This window comes from Paroedura picta, chromosome 1, assembly GCF_049243985.1.
Source record: "Paroedura picta isolate Pp20150507F chromosome 1, Ppicta_v3.0, whole genome shotgun sequence".
Lineage (NCBI taxonomy): Eukaryota > Metazoa > Chordata > Lepidosauria > Squamata > Gekkonidae > Paroedura > Paroedura picta.
Genome location: NC_135369.1, coordinates 184,584,766 through 184,601,263, shown reverse-complemented (window position 1 = coordinate 184,601,263; position 16,498 = coordinate 184,584,766). Strand labels below are relative to the sequence as shown.

Sequence of the window (16,498 nt, the reverse complement as noted above, 5' to 3'; positions counted from 1 at the left end):
AGGGGCCATACAGGCCATCTAGTCCAACCCCCTGCTCAATGCAGGATCAGCCCATAGCATCCTAAAGCATCTAAGAAAAGTGTGTATCCAACCTTTGCTTGAAGAGAGAAGTGTGTATCCAACCTTTGCTTGAAGAAGAAAAGTGTGTATCCAACCTTTGCTTGAAGAATCTAACCCAGTTCCAAGCAGGAACATTAATCACTGCAAATGACACGGCATCTTGGTTAAGATTTTGTTAGGTTAAACCCCGAGACTTGGTTCCGCTAGGCACTTGCAGTGAAGTATTGCTCCATTGTTATCAGGAGCCTTGCTTCCCTCACCAGCTATGCGAGTGTGTGTGGTAGTAGTGCTTAGATCCAGGTTCAGTTACCCATGCCACCATGAAGCTCACCACATGACTTTGTTCTCTCAGCCTCACCTATTTCCATGGGAGACGGTGAGGCTCAAATAAGAGGTAGGAGAACCAGGTATGGCATCCTGAGCTGGGATAAAAACCTGGTTTGCTAAAGTAACTCCCCTGCTGCTAGGGAAGAGGATTCATGGCATTGGTCTGTTTTTTGTTTTATAACTCTACACTTTGAAACTGTAGCATGTAGCAAGGCATGAGACAAATACATGTACATGAGTCGCTAGAGCAAATGCCTTTGTATTAAACAATTTTAGACCCTTTTTGTGTACGGTACTATTTTCGGGGGCGGGGGGGGGAATAGTTGAAAAAAAGAATGCAGCCTTCCCCTCCACCCCAAGAAAACCGAATGTGAGTAAACACAATTTCATCATAATCTCTTGCAGACCTTAGACATAGCAAAAATTATTAGCATTTCTATATTATATGAAGCAGTGGGGATAAGAGTGGGAATTCATGAATTTGCAATGAAATTGAAACTTGTTTATTAAATAGATACATTGCTTAGTTTAACTAGAAAAAATAGGAGGTAATGGTTCTATAATGTGCAGTATTTGGAACCATTGATTTTCAGTGTAGTTGTGAAATGCAACAGTATCTGAATCCCATAACAGCTTTAACCTGGTCTGATCCTGGCTATAAATTCTAAATCCTGCAATCCCCTCTGCGGTAGTTCATTATCTCTGATGTCTTATCTACATTTTAAATGCTCCATCCAAGAAGAATTAATCTTTTGCTTGAATTATTTTTGTATTGAAGGTCATTTATGAAAGATCTTTGATAGAAAGCGTAAGGAGTGAATTTTAAGTTGCATATAAATGTTTAATCCTAATCAGAGAGGATTTCTCCTTCAGAGCCCTTCCCATGCTGTCAGAGCATGGCCATCTGGCTGGTGTACCATGTGCCCAATGCATCTCCAGATGCCCTGCCAATCTTGCTGGAGGTGGTGGCAGCCTGGATGCTACAGTTCCCCAGACTATTAGTTCTGGGGGACTTTAAGGTCCATGCTGAGCTGCTGTCCTCTAGAAACAAGCTGGACCTGGTGTGGACCATGGTGACATTAAGGCTCTAACAATTTGTTGGCCCTACCCGCCAAGTAGGCCATAGCCTGGATCTCATTTTCAACGTGAGTCTGAATGTGGATCCAGTTGCAGCAAATGCAGTGCCATGGTCAGACTAATATGACCTGAAGGCTCAGTTAAGGCTTCCATTCCCTCCTTAATTGAACGCCAAGGAAATTTTAGCTCACCTGCAGAGACTTATGGATCCAATTGGATTCCTGAATGTTCTGTGGGATCCAATGCCTCCCAGCACTTCTTTAAATGGTGTGGTCATCGACTGGCATGACAGAATGCTGACTGCCATCGATGAGATAGCTCCCCAATGTCTTCTCCGTCTCCATCTCAAGCAAGCCCCCTGGTACAATGAGAAGCTTCACAGCAAGGAATGGTAACTGAGACAACTACAGCGAGTTTGGAGGAAGGCTCACACTGAAGCCTCAAGAACATCTTATAGAATACAGATGAAAGCTATGAGACAGCGGCGAAGTCAGTAAAACGAGATTTCTGGTAATTACCATACACACGAACGTCCAGGACGCGAGCAGTAGACACTGTCTACTGTCATCCGCCGCTATGCCGCTGCCTACTCCTCCACACACCCCCCCCCCCCCGCCCATGACATGGTGCTGGCTGTGACCGGTGGGAACTGCCGGTTTGGTGGCTGCTTTGCTTTGCAGTGGGTGCCTAAATAAAAATTGGGATTATTAGAAAATGCTGCAGGATGCGGGACCAGTCTTTAAATATCGGGACTGTCCCACCAGAATCGCAACGTATGGTCACCCTAAATAAAACACACCTGAGCCAAACATCTTTTAAAAGGTGTATTAAAATATATTCTAAAGCTACAGTAAGCAAGAGTAACGATACAAATAGATTGTGTGGCAGAGATTAAAGAAAAGAACCCTAACTTTAAGGCCATACGCAGCCAGGGCCCAGTGTGCCTGAGGGACGACCTCTCTGCTTATGTTTCCCAAAGAGCCCTACACTCTGCCACCACTAACCAGCTCAGGATTCTGGCCGAAAAGAGGCCCATTTGGCCTCAACGAGGGCCAGAGCCTTCTCTGTCCTGGTCCCCACCTAGTGGAATGGCCTCGCGGAGAAGATCTTCCAAAAGAGAGCTCTCCCATCAGGCATTCGGTTGAGGTCAATGAAAATCATCTGCAGGTCTTCTGAACCTCCCTCCCAGGAACCTATACACCTGAACCGTGGACTTGTTTGAACTGTTATGATTTAGATTGTTACCTTCAGTTATGGTTACTATTATTGTTATTATTGCTGCAGTCCACTTATATGTTATGTTATGAAGAAACACGTTCCATGTATTCTTTATGTTCCATATGAACCACCCTGAGCCTCGGGAGGGTGGTATACAAATATAATAAAATAAATAAATAAATAATACATTCTCTTCCTCCTGATGGATGGCCACCCTGACTCTCCCCCAGAAACATTAGCTGCCTGGAAGCGTAAGGAGTAAATTTTGAGTGAACCAAGAAAAATGAATTATTGAATGCATGCGATCTCTTCACCATTAATAGTTATTGTGACATGTCTGGGTTTTTTGCAGTGGTCATTATTTTTGTCTTTTTAGTGTTTAAGAAAAGGCCAAATTTCTGACTTCATTGACCTTTGTAAATAGGCGTTCTAGGCCTTCCTTAGTTTCTGACAGGAGGGTAGTGTCATCAGTATACTGAAGATTATTTATATTCCTTCCTTCAATCTTAATTCCAGTGTTTGATTCTTTGAATTTAATCTTTCTCATAATAATCTCAACATACAAGTTAAGCAGGAAGGGGTAAAAATTTAACCTTGCTGCACTCCTTTCTTTGTTTTGAACCAGTCAGTGTCACCAAATGATGATTTGAGTAGAGCGACTGCGTCAGTTTGATCTAGTGTACTGGCGCCTCCAAATGTTGCAGAGCTTCCCACAATTTGTTATGATCCACACAATTAAAAGCTTTCTTTTGGTCAATAAAACAGATGTCCTGCGGATATTCCCATGACTTTTCCATAATTCAGCGCAAGTTTGCTATATGATCATGAGTGCTATGCCACTATCGAAAACCAGCTTGAACATCTGATAATTTTCTCGCAATAGTTGTTGCTCTGTGTTGCTGTATGCTTTTGAGCAGGGTCTTACTAGCATGAGAAATTAGGGCTATTGTACAGTAATTTGAACAGTATTTTGAGTCACCCTTTTCTGGTAGTGGGATGAATATGGCTCGTTTCCACTCCTCTGGCCAGTTATTAGTTTCCCAGATTAGAGAAAGGAAAGGGAAACTCTCTTTTACTGGATCACAATCCTCAAGTAACCGAAGGCCTTGCAAAATTCCTCCACGGGATTTTCTCCAAGTGATCTGGGATTTGAATTGCTTTTTCTTTTATATACATGTTTTGCTATTATGCCAATAAAGGTATTTGACTTGACTTAACTTGAAAGTTTCCCAGATTTTCTGACACAAAGCTGTAATAGCTTTGTTTGGGACACATCCCAGCGGTTCCACAGGTATGATGCCAATGCATGGGGCCCTGTTGTTTGGCAATTGATTCAAGACTCATTCAACTTCTTCCTCAAGAATGGCTGGTTCAAGATCTATTTCTTTTTCATTTTGAAGAGAGTGAACTTCCATTCTGCATGTGCACAGTTCTTCTGTGTATTCCCATCACCAGTTATTGATACTTGGTTGGTCAATCAGTTCTTTCCCTTGTTTATATTTGATAATGCTGCAAATGGCATTTGGAACCCCTTTACTTGAGCAAAAGCGTTTCTTGTGTTTCCCTTTTTGTAATCTTCTAAACTGCTTGCATTTCTGATTCCATTAAGGTTTACTGTCCATTCTTGCTGCCTTTTTAAAATCCACATTTAATTTTCATGCTTCCTCCCATTTGCCTGCAGCATTTGCTGCGTTTCTACATTCATGTCTTCTTATAGTTTGATCTGAGACATTTTGATGTTTTTTGTGTCTTCTTGTGCGGCATGTGTTTAACTGCTGCTTCAACAACAGTTGCCTGATGAATTGTGGCAGGAAATTCAATCATCTTCTATGTTGCATCCTTCATTGGGAAATCCATATTTTCAGGGCTTGACTTTCAGGCCAGAATCAGGGAAGAAGAAAAAAAGTTGGAGGTGACTTCCTGATTTTGGGTATTGAAAGCAAACAATATGCTTCTGATATGACAAACTGTGGTCAGTGCTGACCAGGAAATGGAGACAAGGAACCTCTGGGAAAGGCATGTAAAGTTTTAGTTGAAAAAATTATTGTTTGGAAGACTGTCTGAATCGAGCCTTTCAAAAGGGAAAACCGTGTCAGTGAGATGGGGAAAGGGAATACGAAGTGAACTGGCCAAAATAATAATGGGAAAAATAAGCACTTGGAGGAAGAGTAGAGAGATGATGACTGCCTTGAGGGAATGCACCTCATAAAATCAGCAAAATTGAATTGAGGGTGGGACTTGTCCATGGTTTCTAAACTAAGACAAAACCTGTTTGTACTAATTGCTCAGGTATTAATAATAATCTTAATAAAAGTATTTAGCCATATACTTTATGAAGTTGCAGTATTAAAATAGTTACAATGATAACAGATGAAAATATGAAATGCAAGCAGTCCTAGAATTATTAAAATGGGTTAATTTATATTCAAATGGTAGCCGTGTTGGTCTGAGGTAGCACCTTTAAGACCAACAAAGATTTATTCAGGGTGTGAGCTTTCTAGTGCAAGCACTCTTCATCAGACTATGAACTCCTTACGTGACAGGGAATATATAGCAAAAATCAAATCTGTTACATCAGTATTCTGTGTCACACAACCAAATACAGCCAATGATAATTCTTTGTCAAAACAGCCAATCAATCCCATGGAATTCAGTGTAGTTTACAAAAATACAAGGAGAAAACAAACTGCCTGTTGACTCAACAAGGACATAGGTTTTTTATCTCACTATTCATGCTAACCTTGTTCAACTCGTGTATCCACATTCCTCACAATTTATTTTATTTGTGATAATGTGACTGTAAGGGAATGGCAGTGTAATGGAATTTTGAGTTTGACTCCCTGGCCTTGGGATAAAATAGTTACCAGCAATTCCCTTGCAGGAATGTTTCACAGTTGTATGGAGACAGATGGGGCAAGCAGCATATGAGAGCCTTTAATCACTGGCAACAGGCAGTTTGGTTTGTCTTTGTGTTTGGCTATTTTAACAAAGAATTATCATTGGTGGTGACAGGGCTTTGAGGAAAATCCCTGATTATACATGACGTCGCCATCTGAGCCCTGGGCCCACCCAGGAAGACCCGCGTTAAGGAACTGTGGATTCTTCCGCGGACCTGGATCCGGTGTAGGCGAGGGCTAGGTCAGGCTAGCCCTGTGCATAATCGGAGGAAGCAGGCTTTCTGGCCCAGCTCCTCCCCTGACCTAGGGTGTCCCTGCAGGGAAGCCTCTCGCCCCTGCTGGCTCAGCGGAGCTGACAGAGGCATCCTCCACCCCCACGTTGGGTGAGCAGCTTGCTGCTCCCCACCATCGTGCAGTGGGGGCCCCAAGCCCCTGATCCCGTCCCGCCGCCGCCGCTGAGCCGGAGTGCTTCCAGCCCTGTGTTGTGTGCGTGGAGCCGTTGCATCGGGGCACCCAGCATGCATTGGGGGAGCCCCTCCCCCGTGCATACGTGAGGAACAGTGGGGCTTTTTGCCCCCTGCAATGGAACAGCAGCAGCCCGGTGTCGCTGCCGCTGTGCATAATAGGGCCTAGAATGAATAGGATACATTTGAAATTACTTTGAATGTGCAGTGCGTTAAAACATAACTGCACAGTTTGCTACAATACTGCCTGAGTGAAATGACCATCTTGCATCCTTCTGTGTTGGATTTCTGTCTTGTTGTTTCTTGCTGCCAAGTGCTGTTGCTTCTGGCTTTTTGTGGATTGGCAGTTACAAAGAACATTTTTCCTCAGCAGTACAAACCCACACCTGCTGTGACAATGAAAAAAAGAGCATTTCAGTCAAGTCATTGCCACCATATCAGCTAAGGATAATGTGTTTTCACTATGCCAGGACATCCTGCCATCTGAACACTCTTGATGCCACCCTTAGTTGCATTTCTGCCTTTACAAGGGATACCAAGGCAGCTTAGTATTTAAAATATACATGAGAAAACGCATTTTAAAGCCATTTATATTAATCACCCTCAACCACACATCAATTAAAAAATGAGTTAAAATACATACAAAACAATACTTAGGAAGGCAGGATCATTGAGGTAATACCAAACAAGACCCAAAAAAGGCTTGATCTGCTGACAGAAGTTGGCAGTGAAATTTTTGTTGTCTGCATTATCTTCAGATGTCTTAAATGGAGGTAGGTAGGCATTTGTGGAGGGCCTAAAGTTCAAGAAGGGCCAGTGGATTTGCTTGGCAGCTTCAACTGAGATCATGTCCCAAGAGAATACCCAGTAGAAAAAAGGCCATGTCTACTTTGCCACCTCAACCAGCAGCTCTACGAAGTCTTCAATGCAATCCTGTGCATAGTCACTCCAGTTTTATCCCCATTAAATGAGTGGGTTTAGACTGGAATAATTCCCTGTAGAATTTTTCTGGGATCCCAGGAATATGTACTGGCTTGGCAGTAACTTGAGCCATTGTGCTATCTTTCCTTGTTTTGACTCAAAAGTGAATAAACAGTACCGTATTTGCTGGCGTATAAGACGACTGGGCGTATAAGACGACCCCCCAACATTTCCACTCAAAATACAGAGTTTGTTACATTACATTACAGTACTATGGGCCACTATGGGCAGCTATGTCTATCCCAACTGAAGTGCACCCGGCGTATAGGACGACCCCCCCCCCCACTTGGAGGCATGTTTTTCAGGGGGGGAAAGTAGTCTTATATGCCAGCAAATACTGTATTTCAAAGCTGTATCCTTGTATAATTTCTCCATTGATCTCCATGTAATTGTTTTTCTTCTATTTTCACATACCTTACTACTTAATTCATTTCATCTGTATAAACATTCTTCCACACTTCTGTCTTCCCATTCTCTTCCACCATTTTCTCTCCATTGTTAATCCACAAAAAATCCAGAGAGAATCCGTGCCTTGGTGACTCCTTGGTGGTCCTTACATAACAGTAAATACTCTGAGAAGAGAGGCAGTGGTTCACAATGCATTTTTCTTGGACTTGGAATTAATTTCAGCTCTTCAGGCATGTGCTTTATCCCTGAGAAAACATTCAGGGAAGGGGAAAAGGAAGGCCTTGACTAGGTGTTTGCTTTCAGTGGATTTATATTTACAACCAGTTCGCTTTCTGCATGGAGGCTCCTTGAAAATGATGACAAATGTAGGATAGAAAAACAAGTGATGAGGGTATTGCCACAGGCAATCGCCCTCCCTGCTGCCGCCAGTCCCCAGCCTCAAAAAGATTGGGGACCACTGCTTTAAAATGCATTAAAACATTTAAGCTACATGTGCCATTTTTATTTTGGTAGGGAAGATCAATTGCACTTAACACAAAATAGTTTAGCATACATTTGAATTCAAACAATGTAAGGTAAAATACAGATTATTGTGTTACTGTTAACACATGTTAAAGTAATGTTAGTTTAATCACTTTGGAATTGCCTGATAGTTAGATTCAAATCCAGTAGCCACTTTGAGACCAACCAGAATTTGGGGGGAGGTGTGTGTGTGTTGGGGGGGGGGGTAGCTGTGAGCCTTCAATAGTCAATGCTCCATCATCTTTTGTTTCAGAGGATAGCCAAGTTGGTTTACAGTAGAACAACTAGGGCTGTTTCTGCACTTATTTTTTCCCCCGTTGTCGATCCTGCTGAGTTCAGATAGATCTGAACCCTGATCTTCTCCTTTTGTTATTCCCAAATTGAAAGAGACGTTGCATTCCACATTTAATTGTCTGGCTCTTTCCCGCTTGATTGGGGAAGCTAAGGGGGAGGGGAGTGGTGGTCGTGAAGCTACAGCTGGCATTGAAGGAGCAAAAGGCTGTAGAGGGGTTTATTTTCCTGCCTCTTGTCTCCTCTACAGCCAAAGTAAGTGTGTGTGTGTGTGTGTGGGGGGGGGGAATGGAGCAAGTGGCTGCTTGTTTATTTTTCTTTTCCTGAACAAGCAATGGGGGGGAGAACGAGGGTGGGGGAAGACAATCCAAAAGGCAAATTTCGGCACATAGAAGTGTGGGCTTGGAACACAGTAACTTTGGAAATGAGGGCAGAAATAAACCTTGCGAGGAAATGGCAACCGGAAATCAGGCAGTCTTTGAACGGATGCCATGACCAATCAGCGACAGACTACCGCATTATAGCAGCGGAGGAGGGGGAGGAAGTTAATCTAGCAAAACTCAGAGATCTACACTTAATACTGGGGCTTTTGAAGCCATTTTCTCAAATGTAACTAGTTATAACCACTCCTGGATATCACGGGAAAGTTAGTGTCACCACGGATCGATCATAGACGTTGCAGAATGAAAATTTAAAGTGCTAAATACCAGAATGGAAATTGAATAAGGTGCAGATGAGGGTTTTTTTTTTTTTAATTTGGGGTCACCAGGGATAAAAAGCCCAGTGCAGATCTGCCCCAAATTCAAGTTGAACAGCAGTATCTGATGAAGGGAACTTGAAAACTTGAAAACTTAAACCAGGGGTAGTCAAACTGCGGCCCTCTGGATGTCCATGGACTACAATTCCCATGAGCCCCTGCCAGTGTTCACTGGCAGGGGCTCATGGGAATTATAGTCCATGGACATCCAGAGGGCCGCAGTTTGACTACCCCTGGCTTATGCCTCCAAAATATCATGGTTTCTGAGGTGCTAATGAACTCGAACCCAGCTGTTCTACTGCAGATCAACATGGCTACTCTCTGAAACGGCCTGATGCTTGTTCATATTAAAGCTAGGAATGATTTTACTGCCATTGCAAAAACTGCCACAGGTGCTAAGCTTGCCTGTGCCCATCATTGTGACCACACTGCCTGAGTTCAGAAGGGCAGTCTGACAGAGCATAGATGGGAAGTCCTTCCTATGCATATCACTTGGCCACAGTGATCCATACGACGGTCACCTCCAGAATAGATTACTGTAACTCGCTCTACATGGGCCTACCCTTGTCCTTAACCCGGAAACTTCAGCCAGTGCTGAATGCAGCTGCTAGGGTCCTCACCGGGACACCTTGGAGGGCCCACATCTAGCCTTTGCTGAGGCAGTTGCACTGGCTGCCCATTGCTGCCTGGATTCAGTTCAAGGTGTTGGTTTTAACCTTCAAGGCTATACGCAGGTTGGGTCCCACATATCTGCGGGACTGCCTACCGCCCTATGTTCCCCACAGGGCCTTACGCTCTGCAGGGGGAAACCTATTGGTCGTTCCCGGCCCTAGGGAATCGCGCTTAGCCTCGACCAGGGCCAGGGGCTTTTTGGTCCTGGCCCCTACCTGGTGGAATGAGCTCCCGGGAGAGCTGCAGGCCCTGCGGGATTTGACATCTTTCCGCAGGGCCTGCATTACGGAGCTCTTCCGCCGGGTTTATGGTTGACCAGTGGTGGAGATAAGCTGCCCCCCCCCCGCCCCGGTGAAGGGAGGTTGTGGGCCTGTGGACATCATGCCGCCCCATGCTCTCAATGCCTCTAGTTGGGATGGGGAAGTAGGTTGGGAGACCATCCGTCATGTTATGGGTTTTTAAGTCTTTTAATGGGGGTATTTTAAGGAGGCTTTAAGACCATGTTATCTGCCACGATCCCATTGGGGAGTGGCGGGATACATATATATATTGGGGAGCAGGAGCAACTCTTTGGATTGTTCTTATCCCTATGAAAGAAGACTCCTGTTGTGAAAGAAGAGCTGGCAGTCTTCTAGCAAAGGTTGGATACACACTTTTCTTGGATGCTTTAGGATGCTTTGGGCTGATCCTGCGTTGAGCAGGGGGTTGGATTAGATGGCTTGTATGGCCCCTTCCAACTCTATGATTCTATGATTCTAAGAGCTGCTTTGTGGGAAGCACCACAGTTACACTGTTGCACTTCTCACCCCAAAGAGTGTTGTGGCTAGCCATACAACTGCTTGGAGGTTCAGTGTAAATTTAGATTTGGTTTTATATTATTTATATTTATAATTATATACTGTCCTCCCCGGAGGCTCAGGTTGCTGTTTGACTGTATGCTTTTTTCCTACCTGTTTTTCTTATTGGCCAACCATTTGGTCTTCTGTTTCAAGTTTGAAAATGGTGCCTAGGAACTGTGGTGATAGTGGGTTGGATTGCAACTAAATTACCCATCAACAGAGCAAAATTTTCTTATCCCCCCCCCCACAGAGTTACTGCTGTGGGATAGGGGGTTCTCAAAAATGACATGAGGATGGTCTGCAGCAGAAGGGGAAATTGGTAAAAAATAGCCTGTTCAATCTGGATCCAACCCAGTGACTAGATTTTCTGCTTGCTCTATAAGATGGCCACAAACGTCCAAGTTTTTCACTTCTGGATTGTTCAGAGGGCTCTGCTTGTCTGGAGGTAATTAGGCTTCCTCACCATGTGGAGTTCCTGAAATGTAGGGAAGTGGCTGGGAAGGGAAGAGTTTTTGAAGGTAAATATATTTAACAGTATATTTGTTAACGATATATTTTGTTTTTTAAGACATAGGTGACAAAACCTTTGGTGTTCCTGTTCTTGAGGTCCAGGGCAGTGTTAGATCAGTGTGTTACAGTCAGGTCTTAAGTTGATTCCTCTCTGAAGCTATAAATAGTTTGTGAGTCATAGACAACTGCTCCCCAGGTTAAGTGTCTGTCAGCTGTATCTCTCTCTCTCTCTCTCTCTCTCTCTCTCTCTCTCTCTCTCTGCCCCCTCTGGTTTTCAGTGATCTTAATATCAACATTTCAATAGCAGTTTGGACATCTTCACTGCTCAAAGAACTTTTAGAAAAAATTTCATCTGACTCAAAAGACTTGGTCAGGATAGCCTGTTTGTAGAAAAGAACCTGATGTATGGATAGATTACTTATGTATTTTTATGGGTCTACAACCCAGAATGGTGCCAGTAAGATGTCAGCTATTTTTGCTTACTGGCTTATAAAAAGCTGTCATTTTGGAAAGGCCAAGTTAATAAATCCTCTAAACATAAAATTACTCAAGTAGAAAGCATGCAGTGCTGTTTGTAAAGACCATTAGTTAAGGTGCATCTGTTCATGTATATACTAAAACCAAAGGCATGCATCAAAAGGCAACATACTTGGAGCACTGTCAACTATTGGAGCGTGTTTTCAGTGCTGAAAAAGCAAATCTAGTAAATTTGAATTTAATTGGAATGTCTTGTAAATATTCTTACAAATTCAACTTCCAGCTAGACTTCAAGAATCAGAAGAGCATTCAGGGTCTGCAGTGAATGTGAGACTTGAATTTCACTGCTTTGGTTGCTGTATGCATCAGCAAGACAGAACACTGCGCATTAGGTGGAAATTGTGAAATATTTGGTCATGCTGGGTGGTACTGCCCTAGCCACAGAACCACTGAGCTGGCTGGATGCTGCTTAAAAACAAGAGAGCATATTGGATTTCAACCTCATTGAGTTTTCTCATCAGAAAGCTGCTCATTGTGTTCAGACTGAAGTTCCAGAAAATACAAGTGAATTATTTTTATTTATTTATTGGATTACTATACTGGCCTTCCCAAGGGGTCAGAGCAGTTTACATCATATGTATACATTGGATAAAACTTTATCAGTCATAGTAAAAAAATTAAATTGGTTTGTTATTAAAATTAAATTTTTTTAAATATTATTAAAACTGCACAGGGGCATTTCTATAACAGGGTGGGGTGAGAGAATGTGCTCAGGCAGGGTGCCTCTGTAGTTGCTTGGTTTTAGTTGATTTATCTGTTTGCATACATTCTGTGCATGTCTGCATAGGGCAGCCAGTTCTACTGATAGTGTATGGGCTTCAATTGTAGGCCTGGCAGAACATCTTGCAGGCTCTGAAGAATTGTTTTGGGTCCCACAGGGCTCTGATCTCTTGGGGGGTTGTTCTACCATGCCAGAGTAAACACCTGTTTGTAATTGGGTTGTGAATTGGAGTATGTTACATCTTGTTTTGGTTGATAAAAAATTATATCCCCACAATGAACCAGAAGCTTGCTACTCTGAGCTCTTTGGAAGAATGGCAGAATGCACATTTTCTATTGCACTTCTCTCTTATTTTGCTTTGCAGTGACATGGGCTAAGAATAATTATGTATTTTTTGTCAATTGCAGGGACTTTGATTTTTCTCAACACACTCTATATACTGATACAATTTTGCATAAGAAAATGTTTTAGCTGCTGTCATTTTCATGGTAATAAGAAGGCCAGTAATGCCTTTTCAGTAAAACTACTGGCAATAAGAATCTGTAAAGTAATCTGATCACAAAGTGGAAATTGTAGTATACAGAATGACCTTTTTCATTTTGGATAACCTGCAAAAATGGAAAAAATTGAGCATTTTACTATTCATGCTTTTTCACAATTTCAGGGAAATGAAGCAAGCTACCCACTGGAAATGTGCTCGCACTGTAAGTCTAAACTTTAGTTGTTTTTTTATTGTTAATTATGTTTAATATGTCTCAATCATGATTTCATATTGGTTCCTGTACAGTAACTAAACATGCACTGTTAGTTCCTGTCCATAAGCTTGAAATTCTCATGTGCATCCCAGCTAAATATTTAGCAGAGTGTTTGTAACAGAGACTAAGGAGCTGATTTCCTGCTGAATTCTCATTTGTGACTTATCAGGCTAGCCTTTCAGAATTATCTTCTAAAGCCTTAGTCATGTGTGTGCATTTGGACTCCTCAGGAGAACATGGGCATTGAACTTTAGAGCTCTAAACAACTGAAGGGGAAATTCTTCGCCATTTCTGCCAAAAGAGTAGCATTAACTGCATTTGTCACCTGAAGCTCAAGCAATCAGATGAAAACAAAAAAAGTTGGTACAATCCCTTGAATGTTGAGCCTGAATGCCAGCTGTGGCCTGGAGCAAATCTCTGCCTTAGATCCAAACAGTTTCCGTGTTTCCTGGGACTTTTTCATCTGGCTGCAGCCCACAAACCTCTTAAAAGCCACTTCTGAGGATCGGGGAAACCTTAAAAGCAACGTGGGCTGCAGATGTTGCTGAAACGCCATTCTTTATGAGAACATGGCATGCAAATAAAAATAACCACAGGGTTGCCTTTGATTATATAGTGAGACTTCTCTGGCCAACAGAGCCAGCTTTTTTGTTGTTGTTTGTTTCTTCATTTCTTCCTCAGTATAAAATTTCCAGAGCAATAATACATTCTTAATATTTCAGTGGCAGAGAATTGTTACTACTTAAGCAACATATTGGCGACTAACATTAAATTAACATAGTGCTCACGAGATTATTCAAGGGCACACAAGTGGTCAGGTATACGGCTTGCCAAATGGGCCTGAGAATAATGGCTATACTCAACGTCCTTAGATTTATACGTAACCTCCGGTCTGGGCTGTTGTTGAGTACTCTATACCCAGCTGTCCTTGTTTTAATGGAGGAAAAGTTTTTCATCTGGTAAAATTCATGATATAGGGAGGGGCAGTGGCTCAGTGGTAGAGCATCTTCTGGTCATGTTGTAGGAGGTCTTATCACAGTTAAAAAATGTAAGAGAATTTGATTCAACAATGTAAAAATATATAACATACCGTATATGCTGGTGTATAAGACGACTGGGCGTATAAGATGACCCCCCAACATTTCCACTCAAAATATAGAGTTTGTTACATTACATTACAGTACTATGGGCAGCTATGTCTATCCCAACTGAAGTGCACCCAGCGAATAGGACGACCCTCCCCCCCACTTGGAGGCATGTTTTTCAGGGGGGGAAAGTAGTCTTATATGCCAGCAAATACTGTATATAGAGAGTATGGAAACTATTAAAGCATTTTTAACTGTTATTAAATGAATTTATAACTCCATTGGATTCAAAATATCACTGGACAATCTAAAATCTATATGAATCCCTGGTTAAATAGGGTCAGACAGTAGATGATGTGAAAGACCTCTGGCTGAGACCATGGAGAGCTCCTGGTAGCCTGAATAGACTACTGGCTTTGATGGTTTGCTGGTCTGATTCAGGATAAGGCTACTTCATATGTGATGTAGCCTGCCAGTCAATGGAGGTAGAAGCGTAGAAGCTTGCTGTATCACTTCTGCATTGTCTATGCAGTTTAGGCGATAGTGGTCAGCTGTAGTGAATGCACACGTAAGCCCAGCTGGAGCCAGGGATTTCTATTAGGTGTCCCTTTAGGCTCAATTCATATCTACAATGGATATAAGCTTTAACAAATTGTTATCATTTGTACATGAAAATTCCAAGCCTCATAAAGGACGCAAGCTTCACATGCCTCTCTAAAATTCCATTAAAGATTGCTAATCAAAACTGCATCATTCTTTGTTAGCTGGTAGTCTCCAGCATTTTCTGAAGCTTTGTGTAGTACACTGATGTAGTAACACTGATTTATGATGGATTTGGGTGGTTCTTTCGTAGATGCTTGGCAGATTACCTGCCTTGATCTTCCTTTCACACTGACATTTTATTCAAATATTTATCATATTATTTCTAACCTACTTTTCCCTGCCCCCAAGTGGCTCCTATAGCAACATGACTGATTTTTGACAGTTGTTTCCTTTACAAGTTATTGAACACTCCTGCAGACATGAAGAGTAGAACTGTTGTGACAAAATGAAACAGTACGCACCCATGTGACCAGGGAGATAACTGCTATTTAACTGATTTAATTCATTTGTACACTGCCTTTCTTCCCAATGGGGAGCCAAACCCACTTTCATCCTTCTCCTCTCTTCTGTTTTATTCTTACAACAACCTTGTGAGGTAGAATAGCCTGAGAGTATGTGACTGGTTGCCCAAGGTTGCCCAGCAAGTTTCCATGGCAGAGTGGGGATTAATAAATGTGCATATGCCAGCAATCAAGAGTGGATCTGATTGAGTAAATAAATTGCATTGTCCAAGACAAATTCAGTTTTTTCCACTCTTTGGGAATCCCAATTGCAATTTGGTCTCTGAGCTACACAGTTCTGAATTCTGTGTATTCCCAACCACCTGCCTCTGGTAAAGTAATAGTTCATGCATCCTGCCTGTTGTATGGCCAAATATTTGTACAGCATTGCTGTCATCTACCAATCATGTGACCGGCATGAGAACCATCCTTTCAGCCACGAGTCTGCACAGACTCAGAGCTGTGGCGCCAGAAGATCATGATACAGCAGTGAAATACAGGTGAGAAGCTTTAGTCGGTTATTTTGGAACGTTTTTCATGTAAAGTTTTTCTTGTGTACTTTGTAAGCACTATTGCTTCAATCTGGCGCACCACTGCTCCCATAAATGGAAAGGCAGCTTGTGTAGCTAATTTTGTGGTTTGGATCCAGGCCTATGTAACTTTTATACCAGCAAACAAATTAGTACTGCATTAACAGGAAATGCTGCTTTATTAATTTGTGCACTATATATAAATGTGAAGCAAATTACTTCTGAAAACTCTTTTTCTCTCCTTTCTCCCATCCACCCAGTTGATGCGGATGAGATCAAACGCTTGGGAAAGCGGTTTAAGAAGCTTGATTTAGATAATTCTGGTTCTTTGAGTGTGGAAGAATTCATGTCTTTGCCTGAACTTCAACAGAATCCACTGGTACAACGAGTAATAGACATATTTGATACAGATGGAAATGGGGAAGTGGACTTCAAAGGTAAGATTTTCCCTTGGTGAATATTTCTTAATTTGGCATGTGAAATTGTATTCAGCTGGGATTGGTTCTTTTGGATTTCAGCAATTTTAGAACTTCTGTATCTCTATTTGATAAGAGCTGTTTCCCAAGCACAAATTTAAATTTACAAATGCCACAAAGAACAGAGTATTGTCAAAATCTGATTCCATCATTTGGTAATAACATTTCACAGAGATGCGTGCACACTATAAAATCACTTCGTAGCATCAGTATACAAATGTGCACATGCTCTACTGCAGGGGTAGTCAACCTGGGGTCTTCCAGATGC

General features: G+C 42.3%; 1 protein-coding gene across 3 annotated transcripts in view; it reads left to right on the top strand.

Moving 5' to 3' along the window:
- The window catches only part of PPP3R1 (protein phosphatase 3 regulatory subunit B, alpha), a 57,602-nt gene that overhangs the window by 30,717 nt on the left and 10,387 nt on the right, over positions 1-16,498 (top strand). For all 3 annotated transcript variants that reach the window (XM_077315020.1, XM_077315011.1, XM_077315000.1), the window contains 2 exons: positions 12,946-12,985; positions 16,015-16,191. In XM_077315020.1, coding sequence (XP_077171135.1) covers positions 12,946-12,985; positions 16,015-16,191 — 217 coding nt within the window. The remainder of the gene's footprint in view (positions 1-12,945; positions 12,986-16,014; positions 16,192-16,498) is intronic.